This window comes from Hippopotamus amphibius, chromosome 11 (genome assembly GCF_030028045.1).
Source record: "Hippopotamus amphibius kiboko isolate mHipAmp2 chromosome 11, mHipAmp2.hap2, whole genome shotgun sequence".
NCBI classification, from domain to species: domain Eukaryota; kingdom Metazoa; phylum Chordata; class Mammalia; order Artiodactyla; family Hippopotamidae; genus Hippopotamus; species Hippopotamus amphibius.
Window position 1 is genome coordinate 113,156,927 of NC_080196.1, and position 13,939 is coordinate 113,170,865.

Here is a 13,939-nt window from a genome sequence, read left to right on the forward strand (position 1 = left end):
ACGAGAAATTAGGTACCACATACTTCCCAGACTTCCCCAGGCAAAGGCAGCCCGGCCTCAGGGTGCACACTTCCACTGCAGTACCTGCCCGAGGGAAAGCTGCTCCCCGGTCATCTTTGTATTCCTTGCTGCCTGCATAATGGACACTCAGGCATCATCTGGAGAATGCTGAAGGATACCGTGATTCTTTTTAATACTTTTTTAAAAAATTAATTAATTAATTAATTGGCTGTGTTGGGTCTTCATTGCTGCACAGAGGCTTTTTCTAGTTCGTTGTGGTGCGTGGGCTTTTCTTGTTGCGGAGCACGGGCTTTACAGGCATGGGCTTCCGTAGTTGCGGCACATGGTCTCAATAATTGTGGCTCATGGGCTCTACAGTGCAGGCTCAATAGTTGTGGCACACAGGCTTTGTTGCTCTGCAACATGTGGGATCTTCCTGGAACAGGGATCGAACCCCTGTCCCCTGCATTGGCAGGCGGATTCTTAACCACTGTGCCACCTAGGAAGTCCAGGGTACCCAGATTCTTGAAAGTGAATATGGACAAATCATAGACACTGCAAATAAAGGAATCAGTTTCAGCTCTCTGGCTGGGAACTAGAAGATTGTAAACAAGGGTACTGTTTACTGACACTACTACTGGACACAGCTCTCTCTCTCCTTTTTTTTTGCGGGCCCACATTTTACCACAGTGGTATTAAACATGTTCTTTTCACTTCACCAATACTTCACGTCTTCTATTTATGTCACTCAGGTGAGCAACATAAGGCAAAACTCATCAAAAGGTGGACGATGTAAACGTGACATCTGCCTCTTTCATCTCATCCACATTTATCAAGAAAACTCAAACAGGCCTCTCCTTTTCCTCTCGCGCTAATTTGCTCCCTAGAGGCGGGCGGGGTGAGGGGTGGGGATTCGGGACTTTCCAAAACTCCGGGTTGCCTCAGGGCCAATCACTGGTTCCCCGGGCTTTATTTCTGGGGCTGGGAGCGCTCTCCCCGCCCGCCGCCCGCGGGGGGAGCAGGTGAACAGTGTGGACGGATGAGGGGGCCTGCGCGCCGCCGCCTCCCCGCCCAGCGCCACCGAGCGCGCTCCGCATCCCCCCGGGGCCGGGGCTGCAGCCGGCGCCTGCGGCCTTCGCTGGACGCAAGCAGGTCCGCACCGCGCGGAGGAGAGCGCGCGCGGCCGATCGTGGCGAGGAGGCGGGCGGCGACCCATCCCATCAGGATCCGTCCAGTCTCTGCGCGCGCCTCGACTTCCGGGGGGACGGGGAGGCCCCGGGGGCGCGGATTTCAGCCGGGCTGAGTCCTCGCTGCGTCTCGGTGGTGACGGAGAGCCCCCTGCCGATGACCGCGAAGGCACAGACAGAGCGCTCGCCCGTTTGACCAAAAATTGCGAGGGGAGCGAGGCGCCGGCCGGGCGGGAGGCGCGCGGAGCCCTCTCCACGAACCCCGCGGTGCGTTGCTGCGCGCCGGGCTGTGTCCCCGGAGCGCCCCGGCAAGGGAGCGGCGCAGAGCAACAGGTGCAGCCGGCAGCCACTCCCGGGACGAGGGAGACGACCTGCAGGGGCTCGGAGCCGGTAAGGCGCGGAGGGGGCTCTCTCCACCCCGGGGCTGCACCGGCAGGTCCCTCCTCCCCGGTTCGGGCGGATCAGCGGGCGGTGGTGCCTGGGCAAAGGGAGACCCGCGCTCTCCGGACAGCCGCCCCGGTCCGGGAAGGTCCAGCTCCGGCTCCCGTCCGGGTCCTCTCTCAGGCGGCCCTGTCCAAAAAGACGGTGCCACTAGGCACGGGAGCCCGGGCGCGTGCCCATCAGGGAGGCTCAGGCTCAGAAACTCGCGCTCTGCGTGCCAGCGGCTGGGTGCCCCGGCGCCCCGCCGAGCCCTCCGCCCCCCGGGCCGGCACCCCTCGCCGCCGCGACCCGGGCGCCTCCGCGGGCCATGGAGCTGGCGGCCGGGAACCTCAGCGAGGGGAACGCGAGCGGGCCCGCGCCCCCGGCCCCGGAGCCCAGGCCGCTTTTCGGCATCGGCGTGGAGAACTTCATCACGCTGGTGGTGTTCGGCCTGATCTTCGCGCTCGGCGTGCTCGGCAACAGCCTGGTGATCACGGTGCTGGCGCGCAGCAAGCCGGGGAAGCCGCGCAGCACCACCAACCTCTTCATTCTCAACCTGAGCATCGCCGACCTGGCCTACCTGCTCTTCTGCATCCCCTTCCAGGCCACCGTGTACGCGCTGCCCACCTGGGTGCTGGGCGCCTTCGCCTGCAAGTTCACCCACTACTTCTTCACCGTGTCCATGCTGGTCAGCATCTTCACCCTGGCCGCGATGTCGGTGGACCGCTACGTGGCCATCGTGCACTCGCGGCGCTCCTCAGCCCTGCGGGTGTCCCGCAACGCGCTGCTGGGCGTGGGCGTCATCTGGGCGCTGTCCATCGCCATGGCCTCGCCGGTGGCCTACCACCAGCGCCTCTTCCACCGGGACGTCAGCAACCAGACCTTCTGCTGGGAGCAGTGGCCCAACCAGCGCCACAAGAAGGCCTACGTGGTGTGCACCTTCGTCTTCGGCTACCTGCTGCCGCTCCTGCTCATTTGCTTCTGCTACGCCAAGGTGGGCGCGGGGCGGGTCCGAGGGCCCCGAGGCGGCACCTGCGTCCCCGCACCCCTTCCCGGGCCCCGCAGCGCCCTCGCCCCTTTGTCCGAGGTCTCTGCGGGGACCGCGCGGGGACCGGCTCCTTCTCCCCCCGCCTCGGCTTGGGCTCGCGGGTTGGATGGATGTCGCCCGAAAGTTACTCGGAGTTTGGGCGACGCCGGGGAAAGTTTGCAGGTCACTTACAGGGCGCCCTTCCTGCCCCCGCAGCCCTGGGCTCTGAGGTTGTCCCGGCGGAAGGCGGCTTCAGCGCGCACTTCTCAGTAGGTGAAACCCGCGCGGTTTTGGCCGCTCAGCCTGCGCGAGGAGCAGCCCGCGCGGCCGCAGGGTCACGGCGAGCGCTCCATCCTCCTGAGCGCGCGCCTTTGCCGGGTGGAGGGCCCGCGTCCCTCCGCAGCCCTCACCTGGGCCGGATGGGGGGGATTTCCCTGCCCGAGGGATGCACGCAAGCCGAGCGGGGCGCTGGCGGGGACCGGCTCCGCGAAACAGCTGCTCTTGGCGACAGAGCTTTGAATTTTATTTTATACGCAAGTTAGGCGTTACAGATCCAGGTGGTTACACAGCATTTCTTCACGGAGTCTTGAGGGAGTCTCCAGAGAACTTCGGATGGATGGATTTCCAGCTGCTGTTTCCCTTTTCAGTCCTTTTAGGAAAGGGTGAGGAATATTAAGTGATTCAGGTGGCAGGTCTAAAGTCTCACAGCTGAGAAACACCCTGCTGACACACCTCTGGTCCCCCTACCCCTGCACATCCTTGCTAGGAAAATTGCTCTCAACTTCCCTGTGCAAGCCCCCCCCCCCCGCCCCCCCAGCTCAGCACAATCACATTCTCTTTCATTAATAACACATGATTTTGAAGATTTTATACTCATCTAAAAGTCTTGCATCTTTTGCACATTGTTGAATTAAAAGTATATGCTTAACAATGATGAGATGTGATTTATGGGGTGACACACCCTCCCCATGTCCCATCACCATTAGAAAAACACTTCTGTAACCAGATTCTGAAATTTCCACCATTTTATCTTCATCTCTCTCTCCGTGTCTCTCATGCTATTTGTGATAAGGCTGTGACTCCAGGGCTCTGAATAATCAGATGAGGTACAACAGCAGTCATTTCTCATATGCAATTCATAGAGTTTTTTTTTTCCCCAGCAGATATGTTGGTTTTATCTGCCTCTGCCCCCTCCCCGCATGCCATCTATGTAGAGTAACATCTATTTCGAATGGTAGTATTTCTGGATATGATCTGAAAGCATGTCCTGCATCAAAGGGTTATTATACATAAAGAGATGCAGCAAAGACAGGGAAAGTGGGAGATCACTGCAGCTTAGCTCTTTGGTAAATGGCTGGTTTATTCACTTTGCTTCTGCAAATGCACATCGAAGCTTGGTCTCCACAGCACGGTGGTCTCAAGTGTGCACTGTCTCACTTAATCTGCAGGCCACTCAGTGGGTTGGAGCTATTGTGCATATTTTATTGAAAAGGAGAGAGGGTTTTGGAGGAGTGAAGCAGCTGACCCAGATTATGAAGCTGGTGAAGGGTTCCCGAGGGTTTCAGTGCAGCCATTCCCAGCCCCCTGAGGGAGGGGCAGGTGCTGAGGGTCTGGGGGGCATGGACCCCGGACTAGAGGGATTCTTACAATATTGGTTCTTCATTCCTCATTGCATGGCTTAGACTTGAAGCAGAGCCTGCCTTCATTTCCCAAAAGTCTTTGGGGAACGTGATGCAGGTCTTCTTAATGGAAACAACAAGGTAAATGTCCAGGAATAAATTAGGTTACTTTTCTGTCTTTTGAGAATTTGTAAAATCACACATAGGGCAAAATTTTAAAATTTTCAAAAGTTCAATAAATAAATATTCATTGGGATATTTTTTATAGGGAAATAGTTTGGTTTTAAGCATAACTGGAAATTTCCTTGGAATAAAAGGTAATCTTTGCATATTCATTCCAGGGCTTGTAAAGGTAGAGATTAACAACTTGCAGTTGCTTTTCTTTGGTTCAGTCATTAAGTGTCTGCTCGGCACTGAAGGATTTTGCTCCTTGAATGTTACGTTCAGGACTGATTATTTCTCCAAGGCCCAGGTCTGCTAGCCACTGTGAAAAATCACAAAGATCAGAAGGTATCTAACATCGCAATGTTTCTTAATAAACTTAACAAAGGAACTGCATTCCAGAGTTGACGTCTGCACTTAGGAGGGTTGCGTGGAAGGTTCTCTGCAGCGGAGGCTCCCTGGGAAACGCAGACGCGTGGGCTGGAGAGTGGCTCCCGGGCTCCCTCTGCTGCGTGGGCCTGGCCTTGTCCACGGCTGGCACCGGGCTCGCTGCCCTAGAAGGGAATTCCTGTCCTGGACCCTCCTTTGGCCTGACAAGAGGATGAACTCTCGGCAGGCCCACCCGCCAAGCTCCCCCACATCCCCAGAGACATCCGACGCCCAGGATGACCGTGGCTCAGGTGTGAGTGTGGCGTTTCCTACACATACTCCTAAATGTGCAGAAAGGTGAGAAAAATGCCACCAGGCCACAGGCATCATCTTCCAGAGAAATGTAGCCATAACCCATCGTGCGACCCACAGTTTTCTCCTTTGGTGACAAGACCTTGGCTGGGGTCCATCCCAGTTTGTCACGTGGTTCCTAGTGTGGGCTCTTGAAGTGCAGCAGAGCAAAGAGCCACATGCTTGGGTGTTTTCTCCACTGACCACCGAGCAACACTCCTGATGCATTTCGCAGTGACCGAGATGTGATCCCCCCACCGAGTTTGTGGAAGGAATGAGTAGCCCCCCGGGCGGTGTTATGAAGCAGGTGACATTTGACTTTTCCGTGTGGAGTCCCCTCCAGGCAGCCCTCCCTGATTTTGTTTGGCTGCCCCACCCCTCGGCCCTTGCTTTCAGTGGCCAGTGTCCTCCTGTCGTCTTCTGGGAAGGCTGCCCCGTAGGAACCTGGCCAGGAGGGTCCTCTCCAGGCAGGACCCTGTCCAGCCCTTTCCTTCCCCTTGAAATGTCCCCTCATTTATTCCTGCACAAGCCTCTCTTCTATCGTTGCCTCACATTCAGCTTTTAATACCCCAGTTTCTGTTGGCAGAACGGTAAACTAACCCATCGCCAATGTGCTGAGAGCGCTCCCAGGGTCCCTGCAGCGAGTGGAAGGCTTGTCTCGTAGAGGAAGCTGAGCCTCTGCAGGAAGTGAGACGTATCTCCGTAGAGCTGGGAACTTGGAGCCAGAAATTCACACCCCCATGACGGCTGCTGGACCTGCACGGGAATCGTGAAGGGGGTGTGTCAGTCCTGTGGCTTCGCAGTCAGGGAGTGGCTGATGACTCTAGGAGGGCTGCCCCCACCGGACGGAGCGGCCTTTCACAAGAAGTCCAGTTCGATTGACTAATTTCCATGCTGCGGTGCTACTGGGGGGCAGAGAGGGGCCTGGAGCACTGCTTCCAGTTTTGGGAGAGACTCACAGAGCAACTGATGGACCGTCTAAAGCTCTTCGTCACCCAGAGCTAATTTTCCTTAGATTTTCCACGCAGATGGGACATAAGAAAGACCTCAAGACCAGTGTGGTGTATGTACAACCGTCTTACCCTGTCACATAGCTGATGTTGTAAATTCTTACGCAGAACCAAAGTGACTCACATCATTTCTCCTGAGTATTACACTGGCGAGAGAAGACAAAGCTAGTCTCTCTAAGAAGGGAAACCAGTGTCTCCCCAGAAGCTTCCCCGACCGGACACTAATTGGAGAACCTTGCTGAATGGTCTGTGAGTCATGAGTGACGCTGGAGGGCAGTCTGTCGCTTTTCTGTATATCTAGGGTTTAATATACAGCAGGACCTGAGGATTCTCAGAGGGATCCAGGTAGCAGGGAGACCGACAAGGATGCGTGTTTGGCTGGCGGCGTGGCTCTTTCTGGACAAAACCTAAGAGCTACGTGCACCAGAACTGTCTGCCCACAGGTGCGGTGGCCGCAGGTGGCACCTGGGTGCACCTCGGGGTTAGAGGAACCGGGGTCCTAGGCAACCCACAGTCCTTGTCACCCCACCACCTCTTTCAGTTTGGATGATTTTGTAAATGCTGGTGGTCCCATTGCAGAACGTCAAGAAATGTCAATGCAAAATGGACAATGAGCTGTACGGTCTGAGGCAAACCGACTTGATTAGTCTGTGTTTTTCAGGTCCTTAACCACTTGCATAAAAAGTTGAAGAACGTGTCAAAGAAGTCAGAGGCATCGAAGAAAAAGGTAAAATTCATGGGCGTACGTTCTATGTGCCGTTGCTAGAGCTCCGTTTATATATGATCTTAGCTGTCCTCACATCCACGCAATGCCTATGACATTTTGTTTCCTGGGTACAGAGATTTGAAATGCACCTCCTACCATGAGGCAGATGGTAGAAATGGGGAGTCAGCTGCTGAGGGTGGGGCAGGTGACCGTGTGGAACGAAAACGTGGGTGGAGCTCTCGGGAGGGGGGACATGTGTGTTTTCCGGGTTCTGAGCCTCTGGAGAAGGTGTGCCTCTAGGTTGGCTGGGACAGTGTCAGGTGGCTGGACCCACAATTTGCACGAACCTGCAGCCTTGTACTGTGTGTTAGCCTCTCTGGTGTGATTCCAGAAGAGCCTGCCTTAATTATCTTTCGGGAGAGTGTTGTTATAATCTCTCCCTAAAGCCTCAGAAGCAGAGGCAATGTTCTTCTCTTCCTCCCGGACTTGAGCTGACGTTGGCCCCGAGGGGAGGGTACTAAAGTTGGGAGGGGCCTCCGGGGAATTCAGCCAGGTTTTAATGGTCTTTCTGGTCCAGTGAATCCCGAATTCCACAAGCTTCTCCTTAAGAGTATTACATGTGGTTTATTACATTTCACATTTTGAAGAAAAACTATTTTATGAATCAGGATTCATTTACCTCTTACTCAGATAATATCTATATCATTTCTGATTTTTAGAAGTCGAATGAAAGTCAATGAGATTATTAGACCACGTGATTAGGGAGGAGATTATAACTGGACATTTTACCCACAAATGTTACTCATAACATCTTAACATACCTGTTTTTCCTTCTAAATATTTATTATGGTCAAAGACACATAATTTGCACAAATGATAGTTTAATCGTCATATTTATTTTTAAAAACCTGCATAAATAGAGCACAGCCCTTCTTGACTTTCCTTGTTTATAAACAATAATGTGGCTACAAACACATCTGTTCCCAGAGTCCATGAGAAGAAGTGGCAGGCAGGTCATTCAAAGGCCCAGGCTTTAGCCGCATCTGAAGAGGTTAACGCCTTTGCAGGGGGAGGGTCCTTGCTGAACTTCCGAAGAGGTGATGCCCTTAGGACCTGACACATGCTTGTGACAGATGCCAAAGATCCTCGCCTCCTGAAAGGAAGGAAATAAAACGTCTCTTTAGCATTTCCTGGATCTAATTTTCATGCTATGGTTAGTTTTAGTCTCTCCATTTGAAAAGTGTTGGAGAGAAACTGTGGAAGTCCCAGAGAAGAAAAAGTGATTACAAGAATGAAAATAGGTCTTGGAAGAAATGATTAGAAAAGCTTCTGTTTTACAGTAAAAAGGTCTAAAGATGAGCGTTAGTTTCACATTTACATTGTCTGGTTTTGTTTGTACATGTGTGTGTATGGGCGGGGTGTATGTACATAGTATATGCGCATGTGTAAATGCAGGTCTCACCATGGGAGAAGGGCATAGGAAGATCTTCTCTTCCACACTCGCAACCTTGGACCTTTAATAACCACTGAACAGATGTCAGGTCTCTTTTGATATATTTCATCGCCTCCTTGTTTGCACAGAACAAATAGAGTGTGGTGCGTGTGTGTGTGTGCGTGTGTGTGTGTGAGCGCGTGTGTGCGCACCTGTGTCTAGGCAGGGGCGCAGGGGTGGGGGAGGGAGACAGATGGGAGAGAGAGGGGAAGGCAGGCAAGGAGAGGGGAGGCAGAGGAGGAGGAGCGGCAGGTCCCGAATGGAGAGCCAGCTCGACCCCCGGCTCACGGTGATGCTCCCGCGGGGCTTGGCACAGAACAGTGTTCCTGGTGGGTGATGGGCTGATGTGATGTGATTTTGATAGTTTATTCATCTCACCTGCATCTGTTTCCAGCTGCCCCCTCAGTGGTTGAGGGCGGTGCCTGCTTTGTGATATGCCCACCCACGCAGGGGCCCCTCAGTGTTAAGGCTGGTAGCACTCACGGGGCGGAGGGCTAGGTCTTTCCTCACAAACGTGCTGAACAGTTATCCTGCATGTTTGGAGGAAAATGCAAAAGAAGAGTGTGATTTCCGGTGCCAAAATAGTAGTAACCATAGTACAGAGCCCTGTGCTTGATGAAGTCCAGGCTCTGCTGGACACAAAGAGACGTTTTCTGGCACAAGGCTGATGAGAGACTAAGTTGAGATTCTTAAACAATTTCCAGAAGACATCCTAGTGGGATAGATATCCCCACCGGATGGTTCCTTCTGTTAGGGAAGTAGATTCGAGGCCCTTTTTGTACCCTCTCATCCACAAGGCTCTTTTAACAGCTGCTCTTTTCTCCCCCCTTCCGGCTTGAAGTAATTCAGCAAGCTTTTTGGCTGTCATTTATACAATTTACAAAATGTTTTTCATCACTGTCATCTTTTAGTTACTTTTTTCTTCCCTGCCAAGTTCCATTAGACGGATTATGAGTAAAATTATTCGAAGAAAGAAAACCCAAATGGCTCAGAATGGCTTGAAAAAGAGCATCTCCCAAGAAGAGGAGAAGTTACTATTTTCCAGATACTTTCAGTTTGAGGAGTAAAAAGAAGCCAGGCTGATAAAGGGCCCAACCTCAAGTATAAGAATTAGCATAGAGGTTTAGCGCATAACCTTAAATGATGACTTCTTCTCTATCTGAAGGTGATACTGTGGTTCTACACTCTACACGGACAAATGGGGAAAGTAGGAGGTGCTTTGGGTGTAAATCCATCTGTGATTGAGGCAAAGGATACTGGAAGAAATGAAGACAGCCTCATTCCCCACAGAGGGGACTTGTCTCCGTCTCTGCCGACACGTCAAAGGGATAGAGAGGAAGCAGCTTTTGAGAATCTTTCCTAGGAGATAGTGTGGGCCAGCCTAGGCGCTGTCAACATTGAGGAAGTCCCTTGGCCTTTCACTTGGGTGCTTTTGTTGTGCCTTTTGTGGAATTCTTCACGGTTCTTCAAACACCCGATTGAGATGTTCAGAAAGGCAAGTTCCCAGGCAGCTACCCTCATCCTGTAGCCCGTGGAAGCAGAGCCGTTGGGCACGAGGCCTGGACACCTGCATTTTCGTGGAGCTCTGCCCTGTGCGATGATCTGCTGGAAGCCCGGGTGTGGGGTTGTTAGTACAACGTGTTATTTTGACCAGATCTTGACCTTGAGCTGGCGTGTTCCAGGCACCTGTTTTCTGAGCTGGGTGTTGGAAGCAGGGGTGGGTGAGGGTGTGGACTTCTTTCCTGCAGCCCCTCCCGCATCCTCCCAGGTCCCTGGACCCACAGGGGTCTGCAACAAGCCTCTGTGGCAAGGGAGACAGAGGAAGAAGCTGTGCTCCATCTCTACCCTCTCTCAGGGACACGCTCCCCGAACATGTTGCTGTGGCTGGTGTGAGGCTGCGGGGCCGCATGCCAGGGCCCGTGAGCAGGATGCCCGCTGCTGAACCAGCTCTGATGGCTGAGATGCCTGTGAAACAGGCAGAAAACAAATAGTAAACCCTCCCGACACTTAGCTGGGAGCACAGACACTCTACTAAACAAACATTCTATTACTGATTTATATTGTAATTGTAATCCAGTCACATTACAAAGCTATAGGTAGACCAAGAAAAAGAACCTCGTTCTTGGTTCTGAAAAGATCAGTGGAACTGCTAAAACTAAAAGGTAGATTCTGAATGAACTTGGGTAAACGCACAGTAACAAACACTCCGCAGAGAACATACCATACTGACCATCGCCCTACAATGGTACAAGGATACGGTGTGGCTCTGAGCAGTAAGCTGCTGGGATGTATTTCTGCCCTAAGCTTGGTGCTTAGTAGAAACTTCCTAAAAGGAGCGGCGAAACACAATACCCAGAGAGTCTTCATTTTGTGACGCACAGAGATGTTTATTGTCTTAGAAAGAACATATGACGTGCTCCGTTCTATTTGTAGGTGTAATTATGTCTAGATGGCTTTTATCAAATCATCTAGGAATGCATCCCATATGCTGATGCATAAATGGATTGACCACAGACAGTCCCTGAATACATGTGAGCAGATGCTTGTTTGCTTTGCCTGTCATGCAATGGGTGGCTTCAATCTGTAAACCTGCCACCCTATAAAAACCTGTCATCAGGTGTGTACCTGAGTTGTCTGAAGTGTTGAAGTGGACGGGCCCAGTCAGGGATTCGTAACCCTGGGTCACCCACTTCACAGGCCAGGAAGGTGAGGCCTAGGGAGGTGACATCATTTTTCAAACGTCGTCAAACCCGTTTATGGCTGATGTCGGTCCTTGGCTTTTGCACCATCCGTGCACCTTCCGATGGTGAAGTGAACACATCTCTGGGCCCCGTGACCACCGCCTTTGCCTTGACCTTGACCTGAGGTCTGAGCATGTCCTCCCCCATCTCTGCCTGGGTTTCCTGGCTTCCAGCCTGTCTCTTGGACAGACTTCTTCTCCGAGTCAGTCTGCTACCTCGCATCCCTGCTGGAGGAGCTGCTGTCTTAGTCCTTACGTGGTGGGTGTTGTTGTCTGTAAGAGCAGGATTCTAATTCCCGGGAAGTTATAGGAAGGGCATTTTGTCATGTGGGTGCATTCCTGCAGCGCGGGGATCCGGGCTTCTCCTGTAGAAGAATGTGTGGGGCCACAGTGGTTTCCTAGTGGTGGAATTACTTTGCTTCACGGTGCAAGGTTGTAGGAGGAATAAGCCTCCTTCCTTCTCCCTCTCCTTCCCCTCGACCTGCCCCCCCATAGTAGTCAGGATCGTGTCTCTCTAGGGGGGAACGTGGACAGGGAACCACCCCGCAGCACTTACAGTTGCTTTAGGGTCGTGACTGGGAGGAGGTGATGTGCACACACGCTCTCCTGGTCCGGGAGGTGCCCTGACAACCAGGGCTTCGGACGGTCCTGCCTCCACTTTGCATATTCAGCACAGTCTTTAGAGCATCCCAGCCTGGGCAGAGCAGATCTGAGGAGGAAGAGAGGCTACCGGATTCCCAACCTCCAGCGAGGGGCTGAAAGCATCTCTCTCTTATGGCCTTAATATTCCCTTCACCTTCGAGGAGCAAATGCCCTAGAAGAGAATGGGTAGGGGGTGTGGGCCCTGGAGCAGGACAGGCAGCTGGGAAATGCCCCCCGTGATTCAGTTACAGGACTGGGCCCACGTAGCTGCCCTAAGGCTCTGCGGTCCAGGCAGCCCTGGGTGCGCAGAGACAGGGAGGCAGCTGCGGGTACCAGGTAGATCTTGTGGGATGTTCTTTCCCTGAGCCTGGCTGTTCAGAGCATAGTTTGGGGTCACATAGACCGGCTTGCAGCTCTCACTTCACATCCCACCATGGCGCACCAGTCACTGTCCTAGCCTTGCTAAGCCTCAGTGTCCTCATCTACACCCGGATCATGATGGGGTCTGCCTGGGTTGGTGGGGGCAGCGAGTGGAGAAGGCACAGCCAGCAGTCAGCGAGGTTGCCTCCTACCCGGCCCTGGTTCTGCCGTAAGGCAGTTGAGCCCAGCTTACAGTCTTTTAAGGAAGAAATCAGCTGATCATTTTTTATTTTATAGTTTAAAAAATGTTAATAGCCCACTGTCTTTTGTTTGAATCTCTAGAGATGGAGTTTTCAGTTAATTACGTGGTTAGCTTTTCAATGAGTCCTGATTCGGTGGTGTCCTAAGACTGAATCCCAGCCCTTCAGGTCTGCAGCCAGCAGAGGAGGTCGTGTGCGGGCACTCAGAGCAGATGCAGATGGGGAAACAGATGCACACACGAGGTGCATGGGAAGGCTCCTCTCGTGCCGAGGTTCTTGCTCAGGCAAGATCTTCTCCCATCATGTGCTCAGCAGAAATCTCAAAGGACCGCATGGACTCTGCCTCTGATTTCCAGGTGTTTCAGATTTAGGAGCAATGGGGAAGGGTTAGGAGATGAGCAGCAGGGCTGACGGGCCCTGAGACGGACCCTGAAAGGGCTTTCTGGACCCACTGCATGTGTTGGGGTCTTCAAGTTTTCCTGAGTTCAACGAAGAGAAATATACATCTATTCTTGTCTGTTGAGGCAACTCTTCAGACCAGGGTCCACGCACTGCCTCCCTGAACACGGTCCCACTGTGTGCCATGCATCGAGTTTTAAAGTTCCGGTTTCAGTCTATGTGTTCCTGATGCCATGGCCCAAAGCACACTTCCTGTTTCCACATGTGATTCATACGCATGGTAGAATTGTTCCTATGGAGGATCGAGACCGGTCCTGGGGAGGTTTTGAACAAAACTGCTACACAAAGTGAAGGTTAACACCTATGGCAGGTTTAGTGCTTACTTGATCCTGTGATACAGCAGATCCTCTCAGGGCGTGTAGTGAAATGCTGCTGTAATGGACACCTTTCCTCTCTCCTTCTTCCTCTAGACGGCGCAGACGGTGCTGGTGGTGGTCGTGGTTTTTGGGGTCTCCTGGCTGCCACACCACGTCATCCACCTCTGGGCTGAGTTTGGGGTCTTCCCACTGACCCCCGCCTCCTTCTTCTTCAGGATCACCGCCCACTGCCTGGCGTACAGTAATTCGTCTGTGAATCCTATCATTTACGCGTTTCTTTCTGAAAATTTCAGGAAAGCTTATAAGCAAGTGTTCAAGTGCCACGTTCGCAATAAGTCACCTCTTAATGACACTAAAGAGAATAAAAGTCGAATAGACACCCCACCATCAACCAATTGTACTCAAGTGTGAAAAAAGATTACAGTAGTCTTCTCATGGCGTTTCCATACATGTGGACTAGACGCACGAAAAATACAACAAGGTGTTATGCAAGACAGCGACTTGTTATCTGAATTCATATTACATTAATTAAATTCCACTTGTGTTTAAAGAGTACTTTGATCTACCTGGAAAATCCCTAGGTCTAGTGAAGATTATTTCTAAATTTTATTTTGTTTCTAAATTCTATTGCATAAACAAAAGAGAATAATATAGTTTTATACCTCTTAAGAAATGAAAGTTTAATAGAATTCCCTAGATTTGTTTAATTCTTCATAGGATAAGGAATAAGGACCTAGAAAGACGGTCAGGAATATTTCTGATCTACATTTTGAAGCAAATTTATTTAGAAAACACATTTATGCTTTAGTCCTTCAATT

At 52.1% G+C, this 13,939-nt stretch overlaps 1 protein-coding gene across 1 annotated transcript; it reads left to right on the top strand.

Annotated features, from left to right (window-relative positions):
• The first annotated feature begins 1,935 nt into the window (after nucleotides 1–1,935).
• On the top strand, nucleotides 1,936–13,532 carry GALR1 (galanin receptor 1). Its single transcript, XM_057700515.1, has 3 exons — nucleotides 1,936–2,601; nucleotides 6,807–6,872; nucleotides 13,215–13,532. The coding sequence occupies exons 1-3, from the start codon at nucleotides 1,936–1,938 to the stop codon at nucleotides 13,530–13,532; spliced, it is 1,050 nt and encodes a 349-aa protein (XP_057556498.1).
• Nucleotides 13,533–13,939: the final 407 nt, after the last annotated feature.

Coding starts and splice junctions, on each gene's coding strand:
- GALR1 (XM_057700515.1), top strand. CDS start 1,936: ATGGAGCTGGCGGCCGGGAACCTCAGCGAGGGGAACGCGAGCGGGCCC. Junction 2,602..6,806: donor TTTGCTTCTGCTACGCCAAG/GTGGGCGCGGGG, acceptor TGTGTTTTTCAG/GTCCTTAACCACTTGCATAA. Junction 6,873..13,214: donor CAGAGGCATCGAAGAAAAAG/GTAAAATTCATG, acceptor TTCTTCCTCTAG/ACGGCGCAGACGGTGCTGGT.